The sequence below is a fragment of the Salmo salar genome, unplaced genomic scaffold (assembly GCF_905237065.1).
Source record: "Salmo salar unplaced genomic scaffold, Ssal_v3.1, whole genome shotgun sequence".
Classification (NCBI taxonomy): Eukaryota; Metazoa; Chordata; class Actinopteri; order Salmoniformes; family Salmonidae; genus Salmo; species Salmo salar.
The window spans coordinates 13,860-35,107 of NW_025547789.1; the positions used below are offsets into that span (position 1 = coordinate 13,860).

Below are 21,248 nucleotides of genomic sequence, written 5' to 3' on the forward strand. Positions count from 1 at the left end.
TATCTGACTTCGGGGCTGCAGTTGGTCAGTTCTCTGATGGAGGGAGAGGTAAAGAAGAGAAGGAGGAAGGACCAGATGGTGAATCTGGTGGTTGTGTGTTTGCTCCAGTCTGCTGCGGCCAGCCTTATCACCGGTGAGTGACACACACACACACACACACACACCAAATCAAATCATATTGTATTTGTCACATGTGTTGAATACAACTGGTATAGACTTTACCGTGAAATGCTTGCTGAAGTGATGCAGAGTTTAAAAATAATACTTAAAATAAAAAAATAGTAACACGAGGAATGAAATAAAATACACAAGAATGGAGCTATATACAGGAAGTACCAGATCAATGTGGAGCTATATACAGGAAGTACCAGATCAATGTGGAGCTATATACAGGAAGTACCAGATCAATGTGGAGCTATATACAGGAAGTACCAGATCAATGTGGAGCTATATACAGGAAGTACCAGATCAATGTGGAGCTATATACAGGGAGTACCAGATCAATATGGAACTATATACAGGAAGTACCAGATCAATGTGGAGCTATATACAGGAAGTACCAGATCAATGTGGAGCTATATACAGGAAGTACCAGATCAATGTGGAGCTATATACAGGAAGTACCAGATCAATGTGGAGCTATATACAGGAAGTACCAGATCAATGTGGAGCTATATACAGGAAGTACCAGATCAATGTGGAGCTATATACAGGAAGTACCAGATCAATGTGGAGCTATATACAGGAAGTACCAGATCAATGTGGATCTATATACAGGAAGTACCAGATCAATGTGGAGCTATATACAGGAAGTACCAGATCAATGTGGATCTATATACAGGAAGTACCAGATCAATGTGGAGCTATATACAGGAAGTACCAGATCAATGTGGAGCTATATACAGGAAGTACCAGATCAATGTGGAGCTATATACAGGAAGTACCAGATCAATGTGGAGCTATATACAGGAAGTACCAGATCAATGTGGAGCTATATACAGGAAGTACCAGATCAATGTGGAGCTATATACAGGAAGTACCAGATCAATGTGGTTATATACAGGGAGTACCAGATCAATGTGGAGCTATATACAGGAAGTACCAGCACCAGATCAATGTGGAGCTATATACAGGAAGTACCAGATCAATGTGGAGCTATATACAGGAAGTACCAGATCAATGTGGAGCTATATACAGGAAGTACCAGATCAATGTGGAGCTATATACAGGAAGTACCAGATCAATGTGGTTATATACAGGGAGTACCAGATCAATGTGGAGCTATATACAGGAAGTACCAGCACCAGATCAATGTGGAGCTATATACAGGAAGTACCAGATCAATGTGGATCTATATACAGGAAGTACCAGATCAATGTGGAGCTATATACAGGAAGTACCAGTACCAGATCAATGTGGAGCTATATACAGGAAGTACCAGTACCAGATCAATGTGGAGCTATATACAGGGAGTACCAGATCAATGTGGAGCTATATACAGGAAGTACCAGATCAATGTGGAGCTATATACAGGAAGTACCAGATCAATGTGGAGCTATATACAGGGAGTACCAGTACCAGATCAATGTGGAGCTATATACAGGAAGTACCAGATCAATGTGGAGCTATATACAGGAAGTACCAGATCAATGTGGAGCTATATACAGGGAGTACCAGTACCAGATCAATGTGGAGCTATATACAGGAAGTACCAGATCAATGTGGAGTTATATACAGGAAGTACCAGATCAATGTGGAGCTATATACAGGGAGTACCAGTACCAGATCAATGTGGAGCTATATACAGGAAGTACCAGTACCAGATCAATGTGGAGCTATATACAGGAAGTACCAGATCAATGTGGAGTTATATACAGGAAGTACCAGATCAATGTGGAGCTATATACAGGGAGTACCAGATCAATGTGGAGCTATATACAGGGAGTACCAGATCAATGTGGAACTATATACAGGAAGTACCAGATCAATGTGGAGCTATATACAGGAAGTACCAGATCAATGTGGAGCTATATACAGGAAGTACCAGATCAATGTGGAGCTATATACAGGAAGTACCAGATCAATGTGGAGCTATATACAGGAAGTACCAGATCAATGTGGAGCTATATACAGGAAGTACCAGATCAATGTGGAGCTATATACAGAAAGTACCAGATCAATGTGGAGCTATATACAGGAAGTACCAGATCAATGTGGAGCTATATACAGGGAGTACCAGTACCAGATCAATGTGGAGCTATATACAGGAAGTACCAGATCAATGTGGATCTATATACAGGAAGTACCAGATCAATGTGGAGCTATATACAGGGAGTACCAGTACCAGATCAATGTGGAGCTATATACAGGAAGTACCAGATCAATGTGGAGCTATATACAGGAAGTACCAGTACCAGATCAATGTGGAGCTATATACAGGGAGTACCAGATCAATGTGGAGCTATATACAGGAAGTACCAGATCAATGTGGAGCTATATACAGGAAGTACCAGATCAATGTGGAGCTATATACAGGGAGTACCAGTACCAGATCAATGTGGAGCTATATACAGGAAGTACCAGATCAATGTGGAGCTATATAGAGGAAGTACCAGATCAATGTGGAGCTATATACAGGGAGTACCAGATCAATGTGGAGCTATATACAGGAAGTACCAGATCAATGTGGAGCTATATACAGGAAGTACCAGTACCAGATCAATGTGGTTATATACAGGAAGTACCAGATCAATGTGGAGCTATATACAGGAAGTACCAGATGAATGTACAAATTCCCTGTCTTATTTCAGTTAGGATCACCACTTTTTTTAAAGAAAGTTAAATGGCAAAATAATAGTAGAGAGTGATTTATTTCAGCTTTTATTTCTTTTTTTAGTTTCGGGTAGCCTTCCACAAGCTTCCCACAATAAGTTGGGTGAATTTTGGCCCATTCCTCCTGACAGAGCTGGTGTAACTGAGTCAGGTTTGTAGGCCTCCTTGCTCGCACACACTTTTTCCGTTCTGTCCACAAATTTTCTATGGGATTGAGTTCAAGTTTGCTTGGGGTCATTGTCCATTTGGAAGACCCATTTGCCACCAAGCTTTAACTTCCTGACTGATGTCTTTCGATTTTGCTTCACTGTATCCACATCCTTTTCCTCCTCATGATGTCATCTATTTTGTGAAGTGCACCAGTCCCTCCTGCAGCAAAGCACCCCCACAACATGATGCTGCCACCCCCGTGCTTCACGGTTGGGATGGTGTTCTTTGGCTTGCAAGCCTCCCCTTTTTCCTCCAAACATAACGATGGTCATTATGGCCAAACATTTATATTTTTGTTTCATCAGACCAGAGGAAATTTCTCCAAAAAGTACCATCTTTGTCCCCATGTGCAGTTGCAAAGCGTAGTCTGGCTTTTTATGGCGGTTTTGGAGCAGTGGCTTCTTCCTTGCTGTGCGGCCTTTCAGGTTTGTCGATATAGAACTATTTTTACTGTGGATATAGATACTTTTGTACCTGTTTCCTCCAGCATCTTCAGAAGGTCCTTTGTTGTTGTTCTGGGATTGATTTGCACTTTTCGCACCAAAGTACGTTCATCTCTAGGAGACAGAATGCGTCTCCTTCCTGAGCGGTATGATGGCTGCGTGCTCCCCATGGTGTTTATACTTGCGTACTATTGTTTGTACAGATGAACGTGGTACCTTCATACGTTTGTAAATTGCTCCCAAGGATGAACCAGACTTGTGGAGGTCTACAAAAAAGTTTCTGAAGTCTTGGCTGATTTCTTTTGATTGTCCCATGATTTCAAGCAAAGAGGTACTGAGTTTGAAGGTAGGCCTTAAAATACATCCACAGGTACAGCTCCAATTGACTCAAATGATGTCAATAAGCCTCAGAAGCTTCTAAAGCCATGACATCATTTTCTGGAATTTCCCAAGCTGTGTAAAGGCACAGTCAACTTAGTGTATGTAAACATCTGACCCACTGGAATTGTGATAGTGAGCTATAAATGAAATAATCTGTCTGTAAACTATTGTTGGAAAAATTACTTGTGTCATGCACAAAGTAAATGTCCTAACTGACTTGCCAAAACTATAATTTGTTAATATTGAATTTGTGGAGTGGTTGAAAAATGAGTTTTAATGACTCCAACCTAAGTGTATGTAAACTTCTGACTTCAACTGTATTTCATCCTTCAACAAGTCTCCAGAACTGACCGTGTACAAGCTGAATGTTCATGAACAGAGCAGATTCACTGGGATGACCTCAGTATGCTGCCAATCAACAACTAGCATGGGATGCTAATATGACTAGGATTATCATCAACTAGCATGGGTTGCTAATATGACTAGGATTATCATCAACTAGCATGGGTTGCTAATATGACGAGGATTATCATCAACTAGCATGGGATGCTAATATGACTAGGATTATCATCAACTAGCATGGGATGCTAATATGACTAGGATTATCATCAACTAGCATGGGTTGCTAATATGACGAGGATTATCATCAACTAGCATGGGATGCTAATATGACTAGGATTATCATCAACTAGCATGGGTTGCTAATATGACTAGTATTATCATCAACTAGCATGGGATGCTAATATGACTAGGATTATCATCAACTAGCATGGGTTGCTAATATGACTACGATTATCATCAACTAGCATGGGTTGCTAATATGACTAGGATTATCATCAACTAGCATGGGATGCTATTATGACTAGGATTATCATCAACTAGCATGGGATGGTAATATGACTAGGATTCTCATCAACTAGCATGGGTTGCTAATGTGACTAGGATTATCATCAACTAGCATGGGTTGCTAATTGGAGTAGGATTATCATCAACTAGCATGGGATGCTAATATGACTAGGATTATCATCAACTAGCATGGGTTGCTAATTGGAGTAGGATTATCATCAACTAGCATGGGTTGCTAATATGACTAGGATTATCATCAACTAGCATGGGATGCTAATATGACTAGGATTATCATCAGAGCAATTTACAGTAGTGAATGCATACATTTCATACAATTTCATACATCTTTTTTTCTGTGCTGGCCCCCCATGGGAATTGAACCCACAACCCTGGCGTTGCAAACACCATGCTCTACCAACTGAGCTACAGGGAAGGCTGATATTAAATAATTGCCTCCATGGATATGGTCTGATTTTGGCTAGGCTACTTTGAAACAAGGTAAGACAAGCCTCATAATATGTAGTAAAACGTTCGGATTTCAAACAATTAAATATATATTTTCAAATGTATACTCAATCAAATGTTTTTATAAAACCCTTCTTACATCAGCAGATGTCACAAAGTGCTGTACAGAAACCCAGCCTAAAACCCCCAAACAGCAAGCAATACAGATGTAGAAGCACAGTGGCTAGGAAAAACTCCCTAGAAAGGCCAGAACCTAGGAAGAAACCTAGAGAGGAACCAGGCTATGAGGGGTGGCTAGGAAAAACTCCCTAGAAAGGCCAGAACCTAGGAAGAAACCTAGAGAGGAACCAGGCTGTCTCCAGCTCATTGCAAAGTGGGGTGTGATGCGCAGATGAAGCCTGCCTTCACCTTGTCTACGCATTTCCTGTTTGAGATGCTGTAGCAACAGCTGTCCCTCTGTCTGACAGATTTTCCACTCAGAGGATCTGTATCTGGATGCTGTACCCATGTGATAAATAAGATACATAACAAATACACTGTAAACACGCACCAATTTAATTCCACTACATTTGAGAAAGTCATGTATAGACCGATAAGCATGACCAATCAAATGTATTTACAGTACTGTGAAAAAGTTTTAGGCAGGTGTGAAAAAAAAGCTGTAAAGTAAGAATGCTTTCAACACTAGACATGTTAATAGATTATATTTATCAATTACCACCCTTTGCCTTCAAAACAGCATAAATTATTCTAGGTATATTTGCACACTGTTTATGAAGGAACTCGGCAGGTAGGTTGGCCCAGACATCTTGGAGAACTAACCACAGATCTTCTGTGGATTTAGGCAGCCTCAGGTGCTTCTCTCTCTCCATGTGATCCCAGACAGACTCGATGATGTTGAGATCAGGGCTCTGCGGGGGGCCATACCATCACTTCCAGGACTCCTTGGTCTTCTTTACACTGAAGATAGTTCTTAATGACTTTCGCTGTATGTTTGGGGTCGTTGTCTGTATGTTTGGGGTCGTTGTCATGCTGCAGAATACATTTGGAGCCAATCAGATTCCTCCGTGATGGTATTGCATTTTAAAAATTATTATTATTATTTTTTACATTTTATTTTACTAGGCAAGTCAGTAAAGAACCAATTGTTATTTACAATGATGGCCTAGGAACAGTGGGTTAACTGCCTTGTTCAGGGGCAGAGCAACAGATTTTTACCTTGTCAGCTCGGGGGATTCAATCTAGCAACCTTTCAGTTACTGGCCCAACGCTCTAACCACTAGGCTACCTGCCTCCCCTCCACTCTAACCACTAGGCTACCTGCCTCCCCTCTAACCACTAGGCTACCTGCCTCCCCTCCACTCTAACCACTAGGCTACCTGCCTCCCCTCCACTCTAACCACTAGGCTACCTGCCTCCCCTCTAACCACTAGGCTACCTGCCTCCCCTCCACTCTAACCACTAGGCTACCTGCCTCCCCTCCACTCTAACCACTAGGCTACCTGCCTCCCCTCCACTCTAACCACTAGGCTACCTGCAGCCCCTCCACTCCTAACCACTAGGCTACCCTGCCGGCCCTCCACTCTAACCACTAGGCTACCTGCCACCCCACTAGGCTAACCACTAGGCTCTAACCACTAGGCTACCTGCCGCCTCACTAGGCTAACCACTAGGCTAACCACTAGGCTACCTGCCGCCTCACTAGGCTAACCACTAGGCTAACCACTAGGCTACCTGCCGCCTCACTAGGCTAACCACTAGGCTCTAACCACTAGGCTCTAACCACTAGGCTCTAACCACTAGGCTCTAACCACTAGGCTACCTGCCGCCCCACTAGGCTCCAACCACTAGGCTCTAACCACTAGGCTCTAACCACTAGGCTCCCTGCCACCCCACTAGGCTCCAACCACTAGGCTCCAACCACTAGGCTCTAACCACTAGGCTCCAACCACTAGGCTACCTGCCACCCCACTAGGCTAACCACTAGGCTCTAATCACTAGGCTCTAACCACTAGGCTAACCACTAGGCTACCTGCCGCCCCACTAGGCTCTAACCACTAGGCTACCTGCTGCCCCACTATGCTACCTGCATGATGGATAAGTATCTGCCTGTACGTCTCAGCGTTGAGGAGACCATTAACTCTGACCAAATCTCCAACTCCATTTGCAGAAATGCAGCCCCAAACTTGCAAGGAACCTCCACCATGCTTCACCTGCAGACACTCATTCGTGTACTGCTCTCCAGCCCTTCGATGAACAAACTGCCTTCTGCTGCAGCCAAATATTTCACATGTTGACTCATGAGTCCAGAGCATCTGCTGCCATTTATCTGCACCCCAGTTCCTGTGTTTTCGTGCGTAGTTGAATCGCTTGGCCTTGTTTCCACGTCGGAAGTATGGCTTTTTGGCCGCAAGTCTTCCATGAAGGCCACTTCTGACCAGACTTCTCCGGACAGTAGATCGGTGTACCAGGGTCCTACTGTTTTCTGACAATGCTGATCTGATGACACTGCTGGACATCTTCCCGATTGCGAAGGGAAGTGACGCATGATGTGTCTTTCATCTGCTGCAGTAAGTTTCCTTGGCCGACCACTGCGTCTACGGTCCTCAAAGTTTCCCGTTTCTTTGTGCTTCTTCATAAGAGCTCTGGACAGCACATCTGGAAACCCCTGTCTGACTTGACATTTCTGCCTGGAAGAGACCTTGCTGATGCAGTATAACTACCTTGTGACTTGTTGCTGTGCTCAGTCTTGACTTTAGACAGTAAACTGTCTTCAGAAACCTCATCTTGTTAGCTGAGTTTGGCTGTTCTTCGCCCAGTTTAATTCCTCCTACACAGCTGTTTGTGTTTCAGTTAATGATTGCGTTTCAACCTGCATATTGAATTGATGATCATTAGCAGCTGTTTGGTATAATTGTTTAATCACCTGACTATATGCCTACAAAATCCCTGACTTTGTGCAAGTGTACCTCGAAGAATTGATGCTGTTTTGAAGGCTGCGGTGGTTCATTTCTTTACTATCAAATGAGGACAGACAAACTTATCACACAAGTCAGAGTTATACTTAAACTAAATCTTTAATGGTGAGAGCTTTGCAATAGCAATGGCTGGTGGACGCATCACCGTCTCTGATGATCCGTTGGGAGCGCCGAGACAAAAGTACAAAGATCTTTTATAGCCAAGATACACCCCTTTCAACCTACATGACGAACAACAGATATATAGAATAGGTCACAAGGTTAAGATTTATATGAAAGATATCTATAAAACATAGCAGACAGCAACTGCTGGGTCAACAGTTTTCATTGTGTAGACCAGTGTCTGGTCCTCCTACTCCAAACTGGACCCGTCTCTCCCTGGTACGGTATAGAACAGACCAGTGTCTGGTCCTCCTACTCCAAACTGGACCCGTCTCTCCCTGGTACGGTATAGAACAGACCAGTGTCTGGTCCTCCTACTCCAAACTGGACCCGTCTCTCCCTGGTACGGTATAGAACAGACCAGTGTCTGGTCCTCCTACTCCAAACTGGACCCGTCTCTCCCTGGTACGGTATAGAACAGACCAGTGTCTGGTCCTCCGACTCCAAACTGGACCCGTCTCTCCCTGGTACGGTATAGAACCGACCAGTGTCTGGTCCTCCTACTCCAGACTGGACCCGTCCCTCCCTGGTACGGTATAGAACAGAACCATTAGCTCATGTCCTCTGGAATGCTCTTAAGGGTTTATTACCCAAAGACATCGTAAATCTCCTCTGTCAGCATTATCTCCCAGAGGCCCATCCTCAGTAAGACACACACACAATAGTTAACAAAACACTCTATTCTGTCAAATAAAACAACCATGATGCAATAAAAGCATTATAACATAATCTTGCAATTTTGCCACCATAAGGCAAAAGGTGGTCACGACAAATATGGATTTGATTTAGATTTTTCGTCTGTCACTTTGCATTTAGTTAATTGATAAATATAATCTATTAACATGTCTAGTGTTGAAAGCATTCTTAATTTACAGCATTTTTTTCACACCTGCCTCCAACTTTTGCACAGTACTGTACATTGACTGGTATTGCCATCAGTGAAGAGGCTGGGATTTTTTTCTTCTCCAGGGCAACTGGCCTGCGCCAACTTTATTAATTGGCTTTTCTGTTTTTTTAGCGGCTAAAAGCCGTCTATCGGAAACCCTACCTCACACATACCACAGACAGACACACACACTTTCACACACAAGTACACAATTGTTTTTTATATAGCCTTGTAAGCGTAACAAGCCTTACTATACAGACAGTGATGTTACAGTACGCTGTTAATTAATCCAGACAGTGGTGTAACAGTACGCTGTGAATTAATCCAGACAGTGATGTTACAGTACGCTGTTAATTAATCCAGACAGTGGAGTTACAGTACGCTGTTAATTAATCCAGACAGTGGTGTTACAGTACGCTGTTAATTAATCCAGACAGTGGTGTTACAGTACGCTGTTAATTAATCCAGACAGTGGTGTTACAGTACGCTGTTAATTAATCCAGACAGTGGAGTTACAGTACGCTGTTAATTAATCCAGACAGTGGAGTTACAGTACGCTGTTAATTAATCCAGACAGTGGTGTTAATTAATCCAGACAGTGGTGTAACAGTACGCCGTTAATTAATCCAGACAGTGCTGTTAATTAATCCAGACAGTGATGTTACAGTACGCTGTTAATGAATCCAGACAGTGATTCTGCAGTAGTCTCATCATCCTACAAGTCTTGCCAGAGCAGAAATGCTGCATTAAGCTCATCACAGACAGCTATGGTTGACAGTGAGGCTGCAGCATTATCCTAGAGACTGTTCCTCAGATACAGACAGTGGTTGGTTCTCTATCATCTCTGTTCCTCAGATACAGACAGTGGTTGGTTCTCTATCATCAGATACAGACAGTGGTTGGTTCTCTATCATCAGATACAGACAGTGGTTGGTTCTCTATCATCAGATACAGACAGTGGTTGGTTCTCTATCCTCAGATACAGACAATGGTTGGTTCTCTATCATCTCTGTTCCTCAGATACAGACAGTGGTTGGTTCTCTATCATCAGATACAGACAGTGGTTGGTTCTCTATAATCAGATACAGACAGTGGTTGGTTCTCTATAATCAGATACAGACAGTGGTTGGTTCTCTATCATCAGATACAGACAATGGTTGGTTCTCTATCATCAGATACAGACAGTGGTTGGTTCTCTATCATCAGATACAGACAGTGGTTGGTTCTCTATCATCAGATACAGACAATGGTTGGTTCTCTATCATCAGATACAGACAGTGGTTGGTTCTCTATCATCAGATACAGACAATGGTTGGTTCTCTATCAGATACAGACAGTGGTTGGTTCTCTATCCTCAGATACAGACAGTGGTTGGTTCTCTATCCTCAGATACAGACAGTGGTTGGTTCTCTATCAGATATAGACAGTGGTTGGTTCTCTATAATACAGACAGTGGTTGGTTCTCTATAATACAGACAGTGGTTGGTTCTCTATCATCAGATACAGACAGTGGTTGGTTCTCTATCATCAGATACAGACAGTGGTTGGTTCTCTATCATTAGATACAGACAGTGGTTGGTTCTCTATCATCTCTGTTCCTCAGATATAGACAGTGGTTGGTTCTCTATCCTCAGATATAGACAGTGGTTGGTTCTCTATCAGATACAGACAGTGGTTGGTTCTCTATCATTAGATACAGACAGTGGTTGGTTCTCTATCAGATACAGACAGTGGTTGGTTCTCTATCATTAGATACAGACAGTGGTTGGTTCTCTATCAGATACAGACAGTGGTTGGTTCTCTATCATTAGATACAGACAGTGGTTGGTTCTCTATCAGATACAGACAGTGGTTGGTTCTCTATCCTCAGATATAGACAGTGGTTGGTTCTCTATCAGATACAGACAGGGGTTGGTTCTCTATCATCTCTGTTCCTCAGATACAGACACTGGTTAGTTCTGTCTTAGGCTTGGTAGGTATACCATATATACCGGGGTACTTGGTACCATATATACCGGGGTACTTGGTACCATATATACCGGGGTACTTGGTACCATATATACCGGTACTTGGTACCATATATACCGGTACTTGGTACCATATATACCGGTACTTGGTACCATATATACCGGTACTTGGTACCATATATACCGGGGTACTTGGTACCATATATACCGGTACTTGGTACCATATATACCGGGGTACTTGGTACCATATATACCGGGGTACTTGGTACCATATATACCGGGGTATTTGGTACCATATATACCGGGGTATTTGGTACCATATATACCGGTACTTGGTACCATATATACCGGTACTTGGTACCATATATACCGGGGTACTTGGTACCATATATACCGGTACTTGGTACCATATATACCGGGGTACTTGGTACCATATATACCGGGGTACTTGGTACCATATATACCGGGGTACTTGGTACCATATATACCGGGGTATTTGGTACCATATATACCGGGGTATTTGGTACCATATATACCGGTACTTGGTACCATATATACCGGGGTACTTGGTACCATATATACCGGGGTATTTGGTACCATATATACCGGGGTACTTGGTACCATATATACCGGGGTATTTGGTACCATATATACCGGGGTACTTGGTACCATATATACCGGGGTACTTGGTACCATATATACCGGGGTACTTGGTACCATATATACCGGGGTACTTGGTACCATATATACCGGTACTTGGTACCATATATACCGGGTACTTGGTACCATATATACCGGGGTATTTGGTACCATATATACCGGTACTTGGTACCATATATACCGGTACTTGGTACCATATATACCGGTACTTGGTACCATATATACCGGTACTTGGTACCATATATACCGGTACTTGGTACCATATATACCGGGGTACTTGGTACCATATATACCGGGGTATTTGGTACCATATATACCGGTACTTGGTACCATATATACCGGTACTTGGTACCATATATACCGGTACTTGGTACCATATATACCGGTACTTGGTACCATATATACGGCGGTACCATATATGCCGGTACTTGGTACCATATATACCGGTACTTGGTACCATATATACCGGTATTTGGTACCATATATACCGGTACTTGGTACCATATATACCGGTACTTGGTACCATATATACCGGTACTTGGTACCATATATACCGGTACTTGGTACCATATATACCGGGGTACTTGGTACCATATATACCGGTACTTGGTACCATATATACCGGTATTTGGTACCATATATACCGGTACTTGGTACCATATATACCGGGGTACTTGGTACCATATATACCGGTACTTGGTACCATATATACCGGTATTTGGTACCATATATACCGGTATTTGGTACCATATATACCGGGGTACTTGGTACCATATATACCGGTACTTGGTACCATATATACCGGTATTTGGTACCATATATACCGGTACTTGGTACCATATATACCGGGGTACTTGGTACCATATATACCGGGGTACTTGGTACCATATATACCGGGGTACTTGGTACCATATATACCGGTACTTGGTACCATATATACCGGTACTTGGTACCATATATACCGGTATTTGGTACCATATATACCGGTACTTGGTACCATATATACCGGGGTACTTGGTACCATATATACCGGTACTTGGTACCATATATACCGGTACTTGGTACCATATATACCGGTACTTGGTACCATATATACCGGGGTACTTGGTACCATATATACCGGGGTACTTGGAAAAATCCACGGGACGGTTTTTCAATACCATTGAAATTATTTCTTTGAATTTTTTTTAAAGAATTAGAATATTTGTTGCTACTTTTTAAGTGTTGTGCAGCATGCGCTAGGTGATCTAATTACAGTATGGAATTCGTAAATTAAATGTTTGCCAGCTAGATATCTTGTAGCTATTAAGATAATTGTCTAAAATGTGCTAAATGTTCTGCAGTTGTGGATTTGGTTTGCTAATTTACAGTGTCGTAGCTATTTAGCTATCTAGCTAAGTGGTTAGCGTCTTCCAAAATCAAGCATTCGCTTGGTAACAGCAGAGAATCCCCTCCTGAATCAAGAGCCTTTATGTCTAATATTAGTTGTGTGTGTGCAGCAAAATATGAATAGCATTTTTGAGTTAATTGTATACTTGTATAGTTTAGGTCAGACACTATAAAATGTTCACAATACGCTCATTAGCATTTAGTTAGCATTCTCTATGGGATTGTACATGTACTTGTTAGCATTGCTAACCTTTGGATTACAGATGATCAGTGGGGTTTAAAACAGCACCCCTTGTGTTCAGTGCCGGTAGTACTGAATATCCAGGTATACCGCCCTAGCCCAGTCTCTCTCATCTACATCAGAATGTTGTTGATGTTATTATGTTGGAAGTGGATTTCATTTAACACAGAAATATAACATGAAATAACATGACATTAACTGGCCCCTCTCTCTCTGTCTGTCTGTCTGTCTGTCTGTCTGTCTGTCTGTCTGTCTGTCTGTCTGTCTGTCTGTCTGTCTGTCTGTCTGTCTGTCTGTCTGTCTGTCTGTCTGTCTGTCTGTCTGTCTGTCACTCCATAGCAGAGTTCTTTGAAGTCAGAGGTGAGGTGCAGGGTTGTTTATTAACCAGTATGAATAAAAAAATGGCTGGCCCAGTTTAGCTAGTTATTTATAATGTAAATTTCTCCATCGATGGACGTAGCATTAGTAACAGTGTGTGTGTGTGTGTGTGTAGGCCAGCGTGTGTGTAGGGTGGACCGGGCCCGGCCCTGCTATAAACTGGCCTATTTTTCTGACCCTGGACGGCGACTCAGCTTCCTGGAGGCGAAACTAGCGTGTCGCCGTGACGGAGGAGAGCTGCTGAGCGTTGAGTCACCGGCCGAACAGCGAATCATAGAGCAGCTAGTCAGGGAGCTCCGTCCCTCCGACGGAGACTTCTGGATTGGCCTACGTCGTAACCATGGTGACACGGAAAACGTCGACGACTGTCCCTCACAGTACTACTGGACCGACGGGAGCCCCGCCTCCTTCAGGTGGGTCTGCTTTAAGCCACGCCTCCTTCAGGTGGGTCTGCTTTAAGACTCGCCTCCTTCAGGTGGGTCTGCTTTAAGCCACACCTCCTTCAGGTGGGTCTGCTTTAAGCCTCGCCTCCTTCAGGTGGGTCTGCTTTAAGCCACGCCTCCTTCAGGTGGGTCTGCTTTAAGCCACGCCTCCTTCAGGTGGGTCTGCTCTAAGCCTCGCCTCCTTCAGGTGGGTCTGCGCTAAGCCACGCCTCCTTTAGTTGGGTCTGCTCTAAGCCACGCCTCCTTCAGGTGGGTCTGCTCTAAGCCACGCCTCCTTCAGGTGGGTCTGCTTTAAGCCACGCCTCCTTCAGGTGGGTCTGCTCTAAGCCCCACCTCCTTCAGGTGGGTCTGCTCTAAGCCCCGCCTCCTTCAGGTGGGTCTGCTCTAAGCCACACCTCCTTCAGGTGGGTCTGCTTTAAGCTCCACCTCCTTCAGCTGGGTCTGCTTTAAGCCCCGCCTCCTTCAGGTGGGTCTGCTTTAAGCCCCCCTAAAGCACACACATCCCTGGGTCGCTCCTCTTTTCAGTTCGCTGCAGCCAGCGACTGGAACGAGCTGCAACAAACACTCAAACTGGACCGTTTTATCTCCATCTCTTCATTCAAAGACTCAAACATGTTGTTCTGCTACCATGTTGTTCTGCTACCATGTTGTTCTGTTACCATGTTGTGTTTCTACCATGTTGTTCTGCTACCATGTTGTTGTCATGTTGTGTTGCTACCATGTTGTTCTGTTACCATGTTGTGTTGCTACCATGTTGTTCTGCTACCATGTTGTTCTGTTACCATGTTGTGGTCCTACCATGTTGTTCTTCTACCATGTTGTTCTGCTACCATGTTGTGTTGCTACCATGTTGTTGTCATGTTGTTCTGCTACCATGTTGTGTTTCTACCATGTTGTTCTGCTACCATGTTGTTGTCATGTTGTGTTGCTACCATGTTGTTGTCATGTTGTGTTGCTACCATGTTGTTGTCATGTTGTGTTTCTACCATGTTGTTGTCATGTTGTGTTGCTACCATGTTGTTGTCATGTTGTGTTGCTACCATGTTGTTGTCATGTTGTGTTGCTACCATGTTGTTGTCATGTTGTGTTGCTACCATGTTGTTGTCATGTTGGTGTTTCTTCCATGTTGTTGTCATGTTGTGTTGCTGCCATGTTGTTGTCATGTTGTGTTGCTGCCATGTTGTGTTGTTGTCTTAGGTCTCTTTATGTAGTGTTGTGTTGTCTCTCTTGTTGTGATGTGTGTTTTGTCCTACATTTTGATTTTTAATCCCAGTCCCGTCCCCGCAGGAGGTCTTTTGCCTTTTGGTAGGCCGTCATTGTAAATAAGAATGTGTTCTTAACTGACTTGCCTCGTTAAATAAGGTTAAATAAAAATAAAAAATACAGTTAAACTTCACTTCCTTCAGGTGAGTCTGCTATTAGCCACGCCTCCATCGTCTGGGTCGGCTATTAGCCACGCCTCCATCGGCTGGGTCGGCTATTAGCCACGCCTCCATCGTCTGGGTCGGCTATTAGCCACGCCTCCATCGTCTGGGTCGGCTATAAGCCACGCCTCCATCGTCTGGGTCGGCTATAAGCCACGCCTCCATCGTCTGGGTCGGCTATAAGCCACGCCTCCATCGTCTGGGTCGGCTATAAGCCACGCCTCCATCGTCTGGGTCGGCTATTAGCCACGCCTCCATCGTCTGGGTCGGCTATTAGCCACGCCTCCATCGTCTGGGTCGCTATTAGCCACGCCTCCATCGTCTGGGTCGGCTATTAGCCACGCCTCCATCGTCTGGGTCGGCTATTAGCCACGCCTCCTTCGGCTTACATGCAATAGTTCATATAATAATAGATAGCAGTGTGTAACTTTACGTTTGTTTGTGTTACTGTGTGTTACTGTGTGTGTTACTGTGTGTTACTGTGTGTTACTGTGTGTGTTACAGTGTGTGTTTGTTCCTGTGTGTGTGTGTGTGTGTGTGTGTGTGTGTGTGTGTGTGTTTGTTCCTGTGTGTGTGTGTGTGTGTGTGTGTGTGTGTGTGTGTGTGTGTGTGTGTGTGTGTGTGTGTTAGGAACTGGCACCTGGACGAGCCGTCCTGTGGATACGAGGTGTGTGTGGTGATGTACCACCAGCCGTCCGCCCCTCCAGGCCTCGGAGGACTCTACATGTTCCAATGGAACGATGATAACTGTGACACCAAGAACAATTTCATCTGCAAGTACACAGCAGGTACACACACATACACACACACACACACACGCACGCACACGCACGCGCACGCACGCACACAGATGACAGTACACAGCAGTCACCCCTCAGAGCCTGGTTCCTCTTTACCCAGTACAGCCAGTAGAGGACTGGTCACCCCTCAGAGCCTGGTTCCTCTGGTCTACCCAGTACAGCCAGTAGAGGACTGGTCACCCCTCAGAGCCTGGTTCCTCTGGTCTACCCAGTACAGCCAGTAGAGGACTGGCCACCCCTCAGAGCCTGGTTCCTCTCTACCCAGTACAGCCAGTAGAGGACTGGCCACCCCTCAGAGCCTGGTTCCTCTCTACCCAGTACAGCCAGTAGAGGACTGGCCACCCCTCAGAGCCTGGTTCCTCTCTACCCAGTACAGCCAGTAGAGGACTGGTCACCCCTCAGAGCCTGGTTCCTCTGGTCTACCCAGTACAGCCAGTAGAGGACTGGTCACCCCTCATAGCCTGGTTCCTCTCTACCCAGTACAGCCAGTAGAGGACTGGCCACCCCTCAGAGCCTGGTTCCTCTCTACCCAGTACAGCCAGTAGAGGACTGGTCACCCCTCAGAGCCTGGTTCCTCTGGTCTACCCAGTACAGCCAGTAGAGGACTGGCCACCCCTCAGAGCCTGGTTCCTCTCTACCCAGTACAGCCAGTAGAGGACTGGCCACCCCTCAGAGCCTGGTTCCTCTCTACCCAGTACAGCCAGTAGAGGACTGGCCACCCCTCAGAGCCTGGTTCCTCTCTACCCAGTACAGCCAGTAGAGGACTGGCCACCCCTCAGAGCCTGGTTCCTCTGGTCTACCCAGTACAGCCAGTAGAGGACTGGTCACCCCTCAGAGCCTGGTTCCTCTGGTCTACCCAGTACAGCCAGTAGAGGACTGGTCACCCCTCAGAGCCTGGTTCCTCTCTACCCAGTACAGCCAGTAGAGGACTGGCCACCCCTCAGAGCCTGGTTCCTCTCTACCCAGTACAGCCAGTAGAGGACTGGTCACCCCTCATAGCCTGGTTCCTCTCTACCCAGTACAGCCAGTAGAGTACTGGTCACCCCTTCAGAGCCTGGTTCCTCTCTACCCAGTACAGCCAGTAGAGGACTGGTCACCCCTCAGAGCCTGGTTCCTCTGGTCTACCCAGTACAGCCAGTAGAGGACTGGTCACCCCTCAGAGCCTGGTTCCTCTGGTCTACCCAGTACAGCCAGTAGAGGACTTGCCACCCCTCAGAGCCTGGTTCCTCTCTACCCAGTACAGCCAGTAGAGGACTGGTCACCCCTCAGAGCCTGGTTCCTCTGGTCTACCCAGTACAGCCAGTAGAGGACTGGTCACCCCTCAGAGCCTGGTTCCTCTGGTCTACCCAGTACAGCCAGTAGAGGACTGGTCACCCCTCAGAGCCTGGTTCCTCTGGTCTACCCAGTACAGCCAGTAGAGGACTGGCCACCCCTCAGAGCCTGGTTCCTCTCTACCCAGTACAGCCAGTAGAGGACTGGCCACCCCTCAGAGCCTGGTTCCTCTGGTCTACCCAGTACAGCCAGTAGAGGACTGGCCACCCCTCAGAGCCTGGTTCCTCTGGTCTACCCAGTACAGCCAGTAGAGGACTGGTCACCCCTCAGAGCCTGGTTCCTCTGGTCTACCCAGTACAGCCAGTAGAGGACTTGCCACCCCTCAGAGCCTGGTTCCTCTCTACCCAGTACAGCCAGTAGAGGACTGGTCACCCCTCAGAGCCTGGTTCCTCTCTACCCAGTACAGCCAGTAGAGGACTGGTCACCCCTCAGAGCCTGGTTCCTCTCTACCCAGTACAGCCAGTAGAGGACTGGTCACCCCTCAGAGCCTGGTTCTTCTGGTCTACCCAGTACAGCCAGTAGAGGACTGGTCACCCCTCAGAGCCTGGTTCCTCTGGTCTACCCAGTACAGCCAGTAGAGGACTTGCCACCCCTCAGAGCCTGGTTCCTCTGGTCTACCCAGTACAGCCAGTAGAGGACTGGTCACCCCTCAGAACCTGGTTCCTCTCTACCCAGTACAGCCAGTAGAGGACTGGTCACCCCTCAGAGCCTGGTTCCTCTCTACCCAGTACAGCCAGTAGAGGACTGGCCACCCCTCAGAGCCTGGTTCCTCTCTACCCAGTACAGCCAGTAGAGGACTGGTCACCCCTCATAGCCTGGTTCCTCTCTACCCAGTACAGCCAGTAGAGGACTGGTCACCCCTCAGAGCCTGGTTCCTCTGGTCTACCCAGTACAGCCAGTAGAGGACTGGTCACCCCTCATAGCCTGGTTCCTCTCTACCCAGTACAGCCAGTAGAGGACTGGCCACCCCTCAGAGCCTGGTTCCTCTCTACCCAGTACAGCCAGTAGAGGACTGGTCACCCCTCAGAGCCTGGTTCCTCTGGTCTACCCAGTACAGCCAGTAGAGGACTGGCCACCCCTCAGAGCCTGGTTCCTCTCTACCCAGTACAGCCAGTAGAGGACTGGCCACCCCTCAGAGCCTGGTTCCTCTCTACCCAGTACAGCCAGTAGAGGACTGGCCACCCCTCAGAGCCTGGTTCCTCTCTACCCAGTACAGCCAGTAGAGGACTGGCCACCCCTCAGAGCCTGGTTCCTCTGGTCTACCCAGTACAGCCAGTAGAGGACTGGTCACCCCTCAGAGCCTGGTTCCTCTGGTCTACCCAGTACAGCCAGTAGAGGACTGGTCACCCCTCAGAGCCTGGTTCCTCTCTACCCAGTACAGCCAGTAGAGGACTGGCCACCCCTCAGAGCCTGGTTCCTCTCTACCCAGTACAGCCAGTAGAGGACTGGTCACCCCTCATAGCCTGGTTCCTCTCTACCCAGTACAGCCAGTAGAGTACTGGTCACCCCTTCAGAGCCTGGTTCCTCTCTACCCAGTACAGCCAGTAGAGGACTGGTCACCCCTCAGAGCCTGGTTCCTCTGGTCTACCCAGTACAGCCAGTAGAGGACTGGTCACCCCTCAGAGCCTGGTTCCTCTGGTCTACCCAGTACAGCCAGTAGAGGACTTGCCACCCCTCAGAGCCTGGTTCCTCTCTACCCAGTACAGCCAGTAGAGGACTGGTCACCCCTCAGAGCCTGGTTCCTCTGGTCTACCCAGTACAGCCAGTAGAGGACTGGTCACCCCTCAGAGCCTGGTTCCTCTGGTCTACCCAGTACAGCCAGTAGAGGACTGGTCACCCCTCAGAGCCTGGTTCCTCTGGTCTACCCAGTACAGCCAGTAGAGGACTGGCCACCCCTCAGAGCCTGGTTCCTCTGGTCTACCCAGTACAGCCAGTAGAGGACTTGCCACCCCTCAGAGCCTGGTTCCTCTCTACCCAGTACAGCCAGTAGAGGACTGGTCACCCCTCAGAGCCTGGTTCCTCTCTACCCAGTACAGCCAGTAGAGGACTGGTCACCCCTCACCGCCTGGTTCCTCTCTACCCAGTACAGCCAGTAGAGGACTGGTCACCCCTCAGAGCCTGGTTCTTCTGGTCTACCCAGTACAGCCAGTAGAGGACTGGTCACCCCTCAGAGCCTGGTTCCTCTGGTCTACCCAGTACAGCCAGTAGAGGACTGGTCACCCCTCAGAGCCTGGTTCCTCTGGTCTACCCAGTACAGCCAGTAGAGGACTTGCCACCCCTCAGAGCCTGGTTCCTCTGGTCTACCCAGTACAGCCAGTAGAGGACTGGTCACCCCTCAGAACCTGGTTCCTCTCTACCCAGTACAGCCAGTAGAGGACTGGTCACCCCTCAGAGCCTGGTTCCTCTCTACCCAGTACAGCCAGTAGAGGACTGGCCACCCCTCAGAGCCTGGTTCCTCTCTACCCAGTACAGCCAGTAGAGGACTGGTCACCCCTCATAGCCTGGTTCCTCTCTACCCAGTACAGCCAGTAGAGTACTGGTCACCCCTTCAGAGCCTGGTTCCTCTCTACCCAGTACAGCCAGTAGAGGACTGGTCACCCCTCAGAGCCTGGTTCCTCTGGTCTACCCAGTACAGCCAGTAGAGGACTGGTCACCCCTCAGAGCCTGGTTCCTCTGGTCTACCCAGTACAGCCAGTAGAGGACTTGCCACCCCTCAGAGCCTGGTTCCTCTCTACCCAGTACAGCCAGTAGAGGACTGGTCACCCCTCAGAGCCTGGTTCCTCTGGTCTACCCAGTACAGCCAGTAGAGGACTGGTCACCCCTCAGAGCCTGGTTCCTCTGGTCTACCCAGTACAGCCAGTAGAGGACTGGTCACCCCTCAGAGCCTGGTTCCTCTGGTCTACCCAGTACAGCCAGTAGAGGACTGGCCACCCCTCAGAGCCTGGTTCCTCTCTACCCAGTACAGCCAGTAGAGGACTGGTCACCCCTCAGAGCCTGGTTCCTCTGGTCTACCCAGTACAGCCAGTAGAGGACTTGCCACCCCTCAGAGCCTGGTTCCTCTCTACCCAGTACAGCCAGTAGAGGACTGGTCACCCCTCAGAGCCTGGTTCCTCTCTACCCAGTACAGCCAGTAGAGGACTGGTCACCCCTCAGAGCCTGGTTCCTCTCTACCCAGTACAGCCAGTAGAGGACTGGTCACCCCTCAGAGCCTGGTTCTTCTGGTCTACCCAGTACAGCCAGTAGAGGACTGGTCACCCCTCAGAGCCTGGTTCCTCTGGTCTACCCAGTACAGCCAGTAGAGGACTGGTCACCCCTCAGAGCCTGGTTCCTCTGGTCTACCCAGTACAGCCAGTAGAGGACTTGCCACCCCTCAGAGCCTGGTTCCTCTGGACTACCCAGTACAGCCAGTAG

At 47.1% G+C, this 21,248-nt stretch overlaps 1 protein-coding gene across 1 annotated transcript in view; it reads left to right on the forward strand.

The window, feature by feature from the left end:
* The window catches only part of LOC106594558 (layilin), a 40,438-nt gene continuing 19,190 nt past the window's right edge, over positions 1–21,248 (forward strand). Inside the window, exons 1-4 of the mRNA XM_045711576.1 lie at positions 1–133; positions 13,800–13,820; positions 13,954–14,251; positions 16,336–16,493. Coding sequence (XP_045567532.1) covers positions 37–133; positions 13,800–13,820; positions 13,954–14,251; positions 16,336–16,493 — 574 coding nt within the window. The 5' untranslated portion in view covers positions 1–36. The remainder of the gene's footprint in view (positions 134–13,799; positions 13,821–13,953; positions 14,252–16,335; positions 16,494–21,248) is intronic.